Source organism: Ornithorhynchus anatinus, chromosome 10 (genome assembly GCF_004115215.2).
Source record: "Ornithorhynchus anatinus isolate Pmale09 chromosome 10, mOrnAna1.pri.v4, whole genome shotgun sequence".
In the NCBI taxonomy this organism is placed as follows: domain Eukaryota; kingdom Metazoa; phylum Chordata; class Mammalia; order Monotremata; family Ornithorhynchidae; genus Ornithorhynchus; species Ornithorhynchus anatinus.
Window position 1 is genome coordinate 47332815 of NC_041737.1, and position 12124 is coordinate 47344938.

The 12124-nt window shown below is 46.7% G+C and overlaps 1 protein-coding gene across 2 annotated transcripts in view; it reads left to right on the plus strand.

Annotated features, from left to right (window-relative positions):
- The first annotated feature begins 8767 nt into the window (after nt 1-8767).
- KLHDC10 (kelch domain containing 10) overlaps nt 8768-12124 on the plus strand; it is a 38787-nt gene continuing 35430 nt past the window's right edge. Inside the window, exon 1 of one of the 2 annotated variants that reach the window (XM_029073454.2) lies at nt 8768-8988. In XM_029073454.2, coding sequence (XP_028929287.1) covers nt 8847-8988 — 142 coding nt within the window. In that variant the 5' untranslated portion in view covers nt 8768-8846. The remainder of the gene's footprint in view (nt 8989-12124) is intronic. The other variant, XM_007670912.3, reaches the window with a different exon arrangement.

A 12124-nucleotide genomic window follows, 5' to 3' on the forward strand; every position in this document is an offset into this window, starting at 1 on the left:
CCACAGTCACACAGCTGACAAGTGGCAGAGCCGGGATTAGAACCCATTACCTCTGACTCCCAAGCCCGTGTTCTTTCCACTGAGCCAAGCTGCTTCTCTATATGCAGAGCACTGTTCTCAGCGCTGGGGGATACAGGGGAATTAAGTTGTCCCGCATGGGGCTCACAGTCTTCATCCCCCTTTTGCAGATGAGGGAACTGAGGCAGAGAGAAGTGAAGGGACTTGCCCACAGTCATACAGTTAAGTGGCAGAGCTGGGAGTCGAACGCATGACCTCTGACTCCCAATCCCGTGCTCTTTTTGTTAAGCGCTTACTATGTGCGGAGCTCTGTTCTAAGCGCTGGGGGAGATACTGGGTCATCAGGTGGTCCCATGTGAGGCTCCCAGTTAATCCCCATTTTCCAGATGAGGGCCTGAGGCCCAGAGAAGTGAAGTGACTGGCCCCCAGTCACCCAGCTGACAAGTGGCAGAGGGGGGATTTGAACCCATGACCTCCGACACCCAAGCCCGGGCTCTGTCCACTGAGCCATGCTGCTTCTTCATTCTATCGTACTGATTGAGTGCTTACTATGCGCAGAGCACTGGACTAAGCTCTTGGAATGGACAATATGGCAACAGATAGAGACCATCCCGGCCCAAGGGGGGAGGCAGCAGAGCAAAACAGGACAAAACATTCATACAATCGCATTTATTGGGCGCTTACTATATGCAGAGCACTGTACTAGGCGCCTGGAAGGTACAATTGGGCAGAGAGAGACAATTCCCGCCCAATGATGAGCTCACAGTCTAAACAGGGGAGACGGACGGCAGAGCAAAACAGGACAAAACATTCATTCATTCAGGCAATAGTATTTATTGAGTGCTTACTATGTGCAGAGCACTGGACTAAACGCTTGGAATGGACAATTCGGCAAAAGAGAGAGACCATCCCCGCCCAATGACGGGCTCACAGTCTAAATGGGGGAGACAGCAAAGCCAAACAGAACCAAACAAAAACAAGGCAACATCATCGAGATAAATAGAATCAAGGAGATATACACCTCATCCCCTCCCACCCCCAGCATTAATAATAATAGTAATGTTGGTATTTGTTAAACACTATGTGCCAAGCACTGTTCTAAGGGCTGGGGTAGATACAAAGCCATCAGGTTGTCCCACTAGGGGCTCACAGTCTTCATCCCCATTTTCCAGATGACACTGAGGCACAGAGAAGTGAAGTGACTTGACCAAGGTCACCCAGTGAGCAAGCAGTGGAGCCGGGATTAGAACCCATGACCTCGGACTCCCAAGCCTGTGCTCTTTCCACTGAGCCAGACCACAACAACGATAATGGAAGAACCATTAGAAAGGTAACGGGTGTGGCAGAAGAGAGGATGTTCTGGAGAAAATCTATCCAGAGAGTCGCTAGGAATCAGAAACGACTCGACACTTGATGATAATAATAAGGCTGGTTCTCCTGTCCCCGTGTTCAGCCACGGCAAGGTGGCTCAAATTCATGTTGGGTTTCTGTTAGTTACCCCTGTTTATTGATGGGAAAAGGAGGCTGTTGTCCGAGGGGAAGAGGCTTACCCAGAGAAAACAGTCAAATTGACATTAGTCAATCCTATGGTGTCTTTAAATACTTTTTTTATGGTATTTGTTAAGCGCTTACTATGTGTCAATCACTGTTTTAAGCACTGGGGTAGATATAAGTTAATTAGTTTGGCCACAGTCCCTGCCCTGTGTGGGGTTCATAATCTAAGTAGAAGGGAGAACAGGAAAATTGAGGCACAGAGAAGTTAAGTGGTTTGCCTAATGTCACACAGTAAACATTTGGCAGAGTGGGGATTAGAAAACAGGTCCTCTGACTACCAGGTCTGAGCTCTTTCACTAGGCTATGATCCTTCTTTAGGTTATCTATCAGAAAAGAATGGCTTTTCCTAACATTCTCCTTTATTTCCTTTCCCCCCACCTCTTGACTCTCTCGAATCCCTTATAGATCCACGTAGTTTCTAATCATCCTCAAGAACAGGAGACCTGCAAGGAACAGGGATTTTGTGGCAAAGCAACCCGATCTGGTCTAAGCAAACCTGTGTTAATGTGGAATCTCAACTGAACGTCCTTCTCTGTAAACATAATCCCTTTTTTTTTTCTGGAGAGAAATCTCTGGCTCTTTTCAGGTCCCAAACGCAAAAACTTACTTTGCTGTTATCACCTTTATCGGTCAATGCCCTCCTGCATTTGCATGCCCCTGAGGGGTATCAGATTTGAGCATTTGTGCCCTGCATGGTTAAGGTGTTGATTCTTAAGATTAAAAGTTTTACATGCTTTGAGCCCTAATTACCTGTGGGGATGTTTTATCTCTCTAAGCACTGTGAGGCCATTGTGGGCAGGGATTGTCTCTGTTGCTGAACTGTACTTCTCCAGTGCTTAGTACAGTGCTCTGCACACAGTAAGCACTCAATAAATATGACTGAATGAATGAAGATCAGAAGGAGTGCTTCTAAGAAGAATTCACAGATTTGGAGATAAAAATATTCTGGTCCCATGTGATTGACCTTCAAAATACAGGGGTAAGAATTAAACTTTTTTTATGGTATTTGTTAAGCATTTACTATGTGCCAGGCACTGTACTAAACTCTGGGGTAGGTTCAAGATATCAGGTTGGACACAGTCCGTGTCCCAACGGGGGCTCACAGTATTCACCCTCATTTTACAGATGAGTTAACCGAGGTACAGAGAAGTTAAGTGACTTACCCAAGGTCACACAGCATACAAGAGGCAGAGCTGGGATTAGAATCCAGGTCCGTCTGACTTCCAGGCCTGTGCTCTATGCCCTAGGCCTTGCAACTTTTCAAGCAACTTTTTTATCTGGCATTCTCAAGTGGATACAGTCTTTGGCATTTCCTTTCAGTTTCTTGGATGGAAGTTCCAACTGCAACATTTAATTTAATTGCAGTATTTCTATCTAGTGGCGGTGGTGCCCAGAGCCCTCAGGCAATGGATGTGTTTACAATTAATCAAAAAGTAAAGTAAATAGGCTCGTTCACATAAGAGGTAAAGGAATAAACCTGTTGGTCTGGTATTTGCATAAGGATTATCTATTAGTGGTCATTTAGGACTTGGAAGTATGTTTGGTCTGGGGGGGGGGGGGGGGAAGGGAGATTTTAGGTAAACTTGCTGTTCAGGTGAGGTATAACTCTGAGAGCCTGGTCCCTTGTAACTTGGCCAGATTCCAGCAAGGGAAATCCTATAATCTGAATTTTCTGGGCAGTTTCAATTAGAAACAGCAGCACCCTAACATATCCTGAAGCATTTCTTCACAGCTGTTAAAAAGGCCTCTTACAAGATTGTATTTTGGTGGTTGTACATGCAGAGTGCTCCAAGAGAACTGCATTATCTCAAACTAACCCTTCTCACTCCTCAAAAAGCTCCAAAGTTGCCCATTCACAGCCCCATCAAACAAAAACTCCTTACCATTGGCTTTAAAGTACTTAATCAGGTCGCACCCTTCCTATCTTACCTTCCTGATTTCCTACCACCCAGTCCACATAACTTCGCTCCTCCAATGCCAACTTACTTACTATAACTCGATTTTATCTACCTTGTCCTCACCCCCACCAATGGCCTGGAGCTCCTTCCCCTTTCATATCCAACAGATCACAATTCTTCCCATCTTCAAATCCATATTAAAATCACATCTCCTCCAAGAGGCCTCCCTGCAACTAAGCCCTCATCTCCCTTATTCCCTCTCCCTTCAATGTTGCCGTGGCATTTGGATCTGGATTTGGATTTAAACACTTGATATTCACCCCACTCAGCACTTAGGCATATAGCCATAACTTAGCACCTGCCTTTCCCTCTAGACTGCAAGCTCCTGGGGGCCCAGAGTGTGTCTACCAACTCTGTTGTGTTTTACTCTTCCGGCCATGCTCAATAAATATCGTTGATTGAAAATAGCTTGTCAAATCTGTTGGGGTTTGGGGAGGCTTCATCCAGGCTCTAGAGAGACTCAGGGACACCCTTGTGGAGGAAAAGCCTTTTGTTTCTATCTTATTATTTATCTATTTTCAGTGCCCCCTTTTTATGATTTTTGGTTTAGAAAATCTGAGGTTTTGGGGAGCAACCAGCTCTAATTTCACTTGGAGATTTCCTTGACTTCTTTTCCACCTCCTTCAGGACCTGTGTTTTGCATAGGGATCTTGCTGATTTTGGAGATGGGAGATTTTTATTACCCCTGTCTTCACCAAGATATAGATTAAGAACAGTTGCCCATATTGATTAACAAAGACTGCACAAAACTGTTTTCAACTCAAGCATTGTTGTCACTGTGCCAGTGCTTAGTACAGTGCTCTGTATCTGGCACTTAGAACAGTGCTTGGCACATAGTAAGCGCTTAACAAGTACCATTATTAATATACAGCACGTGCTCAATAAATATGATCAATTGAAACAGTTTTAGGGCACCTTCCATAGACATAATGGGAACGATGATGATGAAATCTTCTGTTAAGAACAACAAATGAGCCTCTGTCTGGAGACTTCAGGACTGAGAATCTGTGCGAAGAAATAGATTGTGGTGATAATGGTTTGCCCAGCTCCGCTTTCGCTCTCTCTCATCCCTGTTGGTTGTGTTTCCACTGCAGCTCTGAGCCTAACAAGTTTGCACCATTCTAGGCACCACAGGATTACAGAGTAATCCTCAAGGATTTAATTGGATAAAGACAAGACAAGCAGACAGACAACTTACACTTAGGCACAAGTTTTACACTCATAAAATTAGATAAGACTATCAATCGGTCTATCAGTGGGATTTATCCAGTGCTTACTGTGTGTGCAGAGCACTGTGTTAAGCACTTGGGAGAGTACAGTACCCCGGCTCTGCCACTTGCCAGCTGTGTGACTTTGGGCAAGTCACTTAACTTCTCGGTGCCTCAGTTCCCTCATCTGTAAAATGGGGATTAAGACTGTGAGCCCCACGTGGGACAACCTGATTCCCCTATGTCTACCCCAGCGCTTAGAACAGTGCTCGGCACATAGTAAGCGCTTAACAAATACCAACATTATTATTATTATTAGAGTTGGTAGGCATCACCCCTGCCCACAAGAAGTTTAGGAATGAGTCTAGAAATGGAGACGGATACTAAAATAGGTTGCAGATAGGGGAGTGTAAGGATATGTGCATAAATAAGAGTAATTGTGGTATTTAATTACTTACTATGTGCCAGGCACTGTACTAAATGCTGGGGTGGATACAAGCAAATCCGATTGGACATAGCCCAGACCCATAGTCTCAATCTTCATTTTACAGATGAGGAAATTGAGGCTCAGAGAAGTGAAGTGTCTTGCCCAAGGTCACGCAGCAGACAAGTGCTGGAGCTGGGATGGGGACCCATGACCTTCAGACTCCCAGGCCCGGGCTCTAACGACTACACCATGCTGCTTCTTCAGTGGGAGTGGAGTGAGTATCAAAGTGCTTAAGGAAAAAAGTCTTATAAGAATAAGTCCAACTAAATAGACATAATTGTGTGCTGTCCTAGGTATGTAGGTTGGCCTAGGGAAGAGAACAGAGGTAAAAAGTATTATTACAAAGTAGATGCCTGACTGGAATAGATGATAATAATAATAATGGTATTTGTAAAGTGCTTAGTTTGTGCCAGTCACTGTATGAGAAAAGGTCAGTGAGGGCTATTAGGAAGAGTGAGAGCAGGTGAAGAAGGATTTATGTCTGGCATTGGTGAGATTTTTTTCCTTGCCAAACTGAACTGCGGTGGGAGGATTGTTGGGGAAATGGGTGGAGTGTTTGTCAGCTCAAGTTTGGTGTGCTTTAGTACTTCTGCTATAACCTATGCTGCTTTCCTGCCTCCACAGCTTCTGCTCTGGGGTTCTGCACATTTTAGTGCCCTGTCAGTCGAGTGGAGGTTCAGGAGGGCATGGGAGAGTGTTGGAGATTCCCACAACAGCAGGGGGGGATCCAAAGATAGTGTGAGGATAGTGCTAAGTTTTTGGCAGGGCTTGGGGGAGGATGAGAAGTGGCTGCCCTGGAACCTGTGCCAGAGGATGGCGGGCTAGGCAGAATGGTTTGGTGTGCTACCTTTGAGCGGGCAGGCACTTTGGGTGTCTCTGACATTCAAATCAGTAGCTCAAGGTCAAGATTTTGGATTTGATATATAGCACTGGCACACGGGGTGATACGGCAGGGGTCTGAGAAGGAAAATGACATCGGCGGAGAGGCACTCATGGAAGATGATCCTGATGGTGTGATTTTTCCATGGATTGGAGTTGGGAGAGAGTGGAGGCGGCAAGGTCAGCAAGGAGGAAGTAGCAATCACCTGGATTAGAGCTCTTGGAGTGAGGGATCTATTTCTAGCCCAAGGCCTTCTGACCTGACTGGATCTGAACTCATTTCTAGGGTCCCTTCTAGTTCCAGTGGAAACATAAAGACTTCCATACATGTGTAATTCACAAATGTGTGATTCAGTGTGCATAGAACGGTGGCCGAGCTTGGCCTTAGGAGGTCTGAAAAAAAATAGAGAAACAAGGGGAGGAAGAGAATCGCAGGGTGGAGTTTGGTCACCCTATCCTGACTTAAGTCAATCTGCGAATGCTATTTATTGGACATTTACTGTGTGCGGAGAACTGTGCAAAGTGCTTGGGAAAGTACAGTACAATACCACTGAGTTGGTAGTCACAGTCTCTGCCAACAAGAAGCTTATAATTTAGTGGGGCAAAGCCCAGCCTGCCTCTCTGCAGAATGGGCCTGATTGGTGAGGGGCTCAACGAAGACCCCAACCAAGGATATGGAGATTGGTTCAGAGAGGGAGGGATGGCTACTTCAACAGTACAGGTGTCAAAGAATAACAGCCTTCTTTGCTAATACCTTGGCATAAATTGTTTTTAATTCCAGGTAAGACGGCAAGTGCCTCAGTTATCAGTAAAGCGGGTTTATCAATTGTCATTTTTTTCCCCAAGAGGTTTTTTAAATCTGCATGTATCAAGAACAAAAACAGGCCTCAGTTCTGAGACTTAAGGACCAAGAACCTCCCAAAAAACACAACTTGGGCACCATGCTGCAATCAATCACCAATTGTCCTTCTTGTACAATTCTTTGTGTGCTGCTTCTTTGTGCTGCAACCCTGACCATCTACGTACTTGCTGCTCTCCACGCCCTAGTGGGAATACAAGAAAATGTAAGACAAATCTATCATTTCTCAGGATTCCCGCTGGATGGGTCCGCCTAGTGGAACAGCCTCGGTGTTTCTGAGGTCAGAAACCACCACAGGCAAAACTGGAACTAGAACCCAGGTCTCGTAATTCCCAGAGCAGAGCTCCTTCCTTTGGACCAACAGCAGGCTGCATCTGGATGGAGCCTCTCCAACAGATATGGGATCTGTACCTTCACAGACTAAACCCCCAGGAAGGACAGGGACCGTATTTTAATTTACACCTGTGCATTCTCTCCCAGTGCTTAGTACGGTGCTCTGCTTACAGTAAGCACTTAATGCACGTTATTATTAGTTCTAATCCCAGCTCCACCATTTGCCTGCGGTGAGATCTTGGGCAAGTCACAACTTTCCCATGCCATAGTTTCCTCATCTCTAAAATGGTGACTCAATACCTGTTCTCCCTCCTAGTTAGACTGTAAACTCCATGTGGGGCTCAGGGTGTTTGGGTCCTACCTGATAACATTTTATCGACCCCAGCGCTTAGTATGGTGCTTGGCATAGAGTATTTAACAAATTTCATAATTGTTATTATTACTACTACTCTACTGATGGCACTGTCTTTCACAGCTCCTGGTCATCCTTGGTTCGAATGGAAATGATCTTTGAAAGATCCAGTCATTTCACAGGAGCACGTACCCTCTATTTTCCTCTCATGTCTGAGGAGTGAACTCCCAAGTCGATTGATTCATCCCTGTGATGGGACCCATGGAAATCAGAGATCAGTGTGGCCCTCAAAAGGAGTTGCTGCTCCTTGAGAAGCACCGTGGCTCAGTGGAAAGAGCATGGGCTTGGGAGTCAGAGGTCATGGGTTCTAATCCTGATAATCAGCTGTGTGACTTTGGACAAGTCACTTCTCTGTGCCTCAGTTCCCTCATCTGTAAAATGGGGATGAAGACTGTGAGCCCCACGTTGGACAACCTGATGACCCTGTATCTACCCCAGCGCTTAGAACAGGGCTCTGCACAGATTAAGCGATCAATAAATACTACTGAATGAATGAACCTTCCAGCAAGGGGAAGAGATCTGTGCCTTTGGTTTGCCATTAAGGATGAACTTTGCTCCTCCCCTCTCCCCTCCCCTCAGCACTGTGCTCATTTGTAGATATTTTTATTACCCTATTTATTTTGTTAATGAGGTGTACATCCCCTTGATTCTATTTATCATGATTATGTTGTCTTGTTTTTGTCCATCTGTCTCCCCTGATTAGACTGTGAGCCCGTCATGGGGCAGGGATTGTCGCTATCTGTTGCCCAATTGTCCATTCCAAGCGCTTAATCCAGTGCTCTGCACATAGTAAGAGTTCAATGAATGAATGAACATTGGCTGATTGGTTTGGGCTGCCACTCGGCCATCGATCCGTCCTGCCTGCTCCCGCAGTGGCGGCGACCCGCTCGATGGCTCGGGCGAGCGACTACTCCGGCCTTTTCTCTTTTTTTCGCCATAGCTATGGTTACCACGTCTCTCTCTCTCCGCCTTCCAAGACGGCGACCTTCCATTGGTCAGTCGTTGCCGAGGCGGCTTCCCATTGGCTGCCGCCGGGGCGCTGCCCCCCCCCGGCCCCGCCCCTCCCCATCGCTCCGTCCCCAGAGAAGGTCCGGCGGCGGAAGGGGCTGCGGCGAAGCGGGGCGAGAAGGAGGGCGTCATGTCGGCTGCCCAAGGCTGGGACGGACCCCGTCGGCGAGGAGGAGGAGGAGGCGGCGGCGGCGGCGCGGGCAGCGGGAGCGGTCGAGGAGGCGGGCTGCTCAACCGCTTCGTGCGGCTCTGCGGCCGGCCGCACCTGCCAGGTCAGCGACGCGGCCCCGCGGGGCGCAGGCGCGGGGGCGCGGGCGCGCATGCGCACTTGGCCCTCCCTCCCCGCAGGCCGAGCGGCGCCTTCCCCCGCCCCCCTCGGGCTCCCCTCGACGCCCAGGGGGACTTTTACGCGCTTCATCTTTTTCAAAAATGGAATTTAATCATTATTACGGTGTATTTAATACCACAATAATAACTGTGGCATGTCTTAAGCGTCTCCTTTACACCCGACCCCGTCCCCAGCCCCAGGGTGGATACCCGCAGACCGGGTTGGACACCGTCCCTTGGCCCATTTGGGGCCTCACCATCCAAACCCTATTTTACCGATGAGAAAACCAAAGTGTAGTAAAGTAATAATGATGTTGGTAATTGTTAAGCACCTACTATGTGCCAGACCCTGTCCCAAGCCCTAGGGTGGATACCCCCAGATCGGGTTGGACACTGTCCCCTGGCCCATTTGGGGGTTCACCATCCCAAACCCGATTTTACCGAAGAGAAAACCAAAGTGTAGTAAAGTAATAATAATGTTGGTAATTGTTAAGCACCTACCATGTGCCAGGCCCTGTCCCAAGCGCTAGGGTGGATACCCGCAGATCGGGTTGGACACTGTCCCCTGGCCCATTTGGGGGCTCACTATGTCCAACCCTATTTTACAGATGGGAGAACCGAGGTGCAGTGAAGTAATAATAATAATGGTGGTATTTGTTAAGCACCTACTATGTGCCAGGTCCTGTCCCAAGCGCTAGGGTGGATCACAGCAAATCGGGTTGGACACTGTCACCAGGCCCATTTGGGGGCTCACCGTCTCAAACCCTATTTTATTGATGAGAGCACTGAGGCGCCGTGAAGTAATAATAATAATGGTGGTGTTTGTTAAGCCCCTCCTGTATTGTTGGTATTTGTTAAATACCTGCACTATAATAATGTTGGTATTTGTTAAGTGCTTACTATATGCAGAGCAATGTTCTAAGCGCTGGGGGAGATATGGGGTCATCAGGTGGTCCCACGTGAGGCTCGCAGTTAATCCCCATTTTATATATAAGGTACCTGAGGCATAGAGAAGCTACATGAGTTGCCCACAGTCACACAGCTGACAAGTGGCAGAGACAGGATTCGACCCCATGACCTCTGACTCCCAGGCTCTTTCCACTGAGCCACGCTGTATACCAGGCCCTGTTCCAAGCGCTAGGGTGGATAACAGCAGATCGGGTTGGACACTGTCCCCTGGCCTGTTTGGGGGCTCACCATCTCAAACCCCATTTTACTGATGAGAGAACTGAGGCGCAGAGAAGTAATAATAATAATGGTGGTATCTGTTAAATGCATACTATGTGCCAAACACTGGTCTAAGCATTGGAGTAGAAGCGCTGCAAGTCATTTGCCCAAGGTCCCACAGTAGACATGTGGCAGAGCCGGCATTAGAACTCATGACCTTCTGGCTCCCAGGAGTGTGTTTTTATCCACTAAGCCATGATTGTTAAGGTTTTGGTATGCTTCAGGCACTGTAGTAATCGTAATAATAATTATGGTATTTGTTAAGCGCTTACTATGTGCCAAGCACTGTTCTAAGCACTGGGGGAGAAACAGGGTCATCACTTTGTCCCACATGGGGCTCACAGTCTTAATCCCTATTTTACAGATGAGGTGACTGAAGCTCAGAGAAGTTACGTGGCTTGCCCAAGGTCACACAGTAGACAAGTGGCAGAGCAGGGATTAGAACCCAAATCCTATTTTTTTAATGGCATTTTTTAAGAGCTTACCGTATTCCAAATGTAAATGCTGGGGTAGATACAAGCTAATAAGGTTGGACACAGTCCATATACACAGTCCATATCCTACATGGGCCTTGCAGTATTTAATCCCCATTTTCAAGATGAGGGAACTGAGATACAGACAAGTGAAGTGGTTTGCCCAAGGTCACACAGCCGCCCAGTGGCGGAGTGGGGATTAGAACCCAGGTCTCTCTGACTCCGAGGACCGTGCTTTATTCACTAGGCCATGCTGCTTCTCTGAATCGATGAGGTGGAATATGTAGGAGAAGTCATCCCAAAGGAGGAGAAAGTGACTAATGTCTAGGTGTTGGAGGGGAAAATGGGGAAGTTGTTAGGGGTTCATTGATTGAGGTGGGACTCTAAATTGGACAGTTCTGTAGAGAAGAGGTTGGAGGTGGAAGGGGACTTTGAGGAAGGTCACAATTTCGTTTTGGCTTTGTTCTTGATAACCCTGCAGGTTTTACCTAAGTACTGTGTTGTCAAAACAGTGAGGGCCCCCATAGACTTTCACCGACTTGAGGTATAAAAGTAGGTGTCACATTAAAGTTGATAGGAGCTAGTCAGTGATTTTGTTCACCCACGGACCCTTTTTAAGGGAAGGTGGTGGTTTTGCTGTGCTGAGAGAGAAGAGAGACTTCTCGGATCTTTACGAATTCTACCTAATGACCTCTGGTAAAAGATATGTGGCAATTGCCAATAATATTCAATATTTTAAGTCTTTGCAGTTGGGAAGAGACAGCGAACCTTGGATTGTTGACATCTAAGTATACTGGTACACTAATATTGGATACACTGATTTTTGCAGGTGTTGCATTTTGCCTATTTCCCCTGCTACTCTTCTGCCCTTTTCTCTTGTTTTCCATTGTTTCCCTCCTAGTATCCACTTCTGCTGTTTCTCCTGCTGACTGATTTGCAATTAATGGGTCTAAAAGGGTTTAATGGCATTTATTATAGGAAAGTCCCACGTAGAGTACAACACCTTGTTCTTCAGGCAAAGTGCTATATCAAGTTTGAGGAGAGAGTGCTAGTACCAGCGTGCACAACATCGTAACTGGAATTAATGTGCGTAGCTAGGTGTTGTCGCCTCGTATATGGGGACAGAATATAAAGCACTCATCTCTCTGTTCACAAATGATAGTCAATCTGTTATAAAGGTAAGCAAATTTACTGAAACCTGCACCTATCACACATTTCAGTTTTGCTGCAAGGGGTAAGGATAGGATTTCAATACTAAGTTATTGTTGGACATAATCCTGGTCCAAGCAGCATTTTAGTTTACGTCCCCCCTCAAGTCAAAGTGGTTCCTTAAGGGATGTCCAATTTTAGCTGCTAATTCGAGGCTTTGGGAGTTTATTTG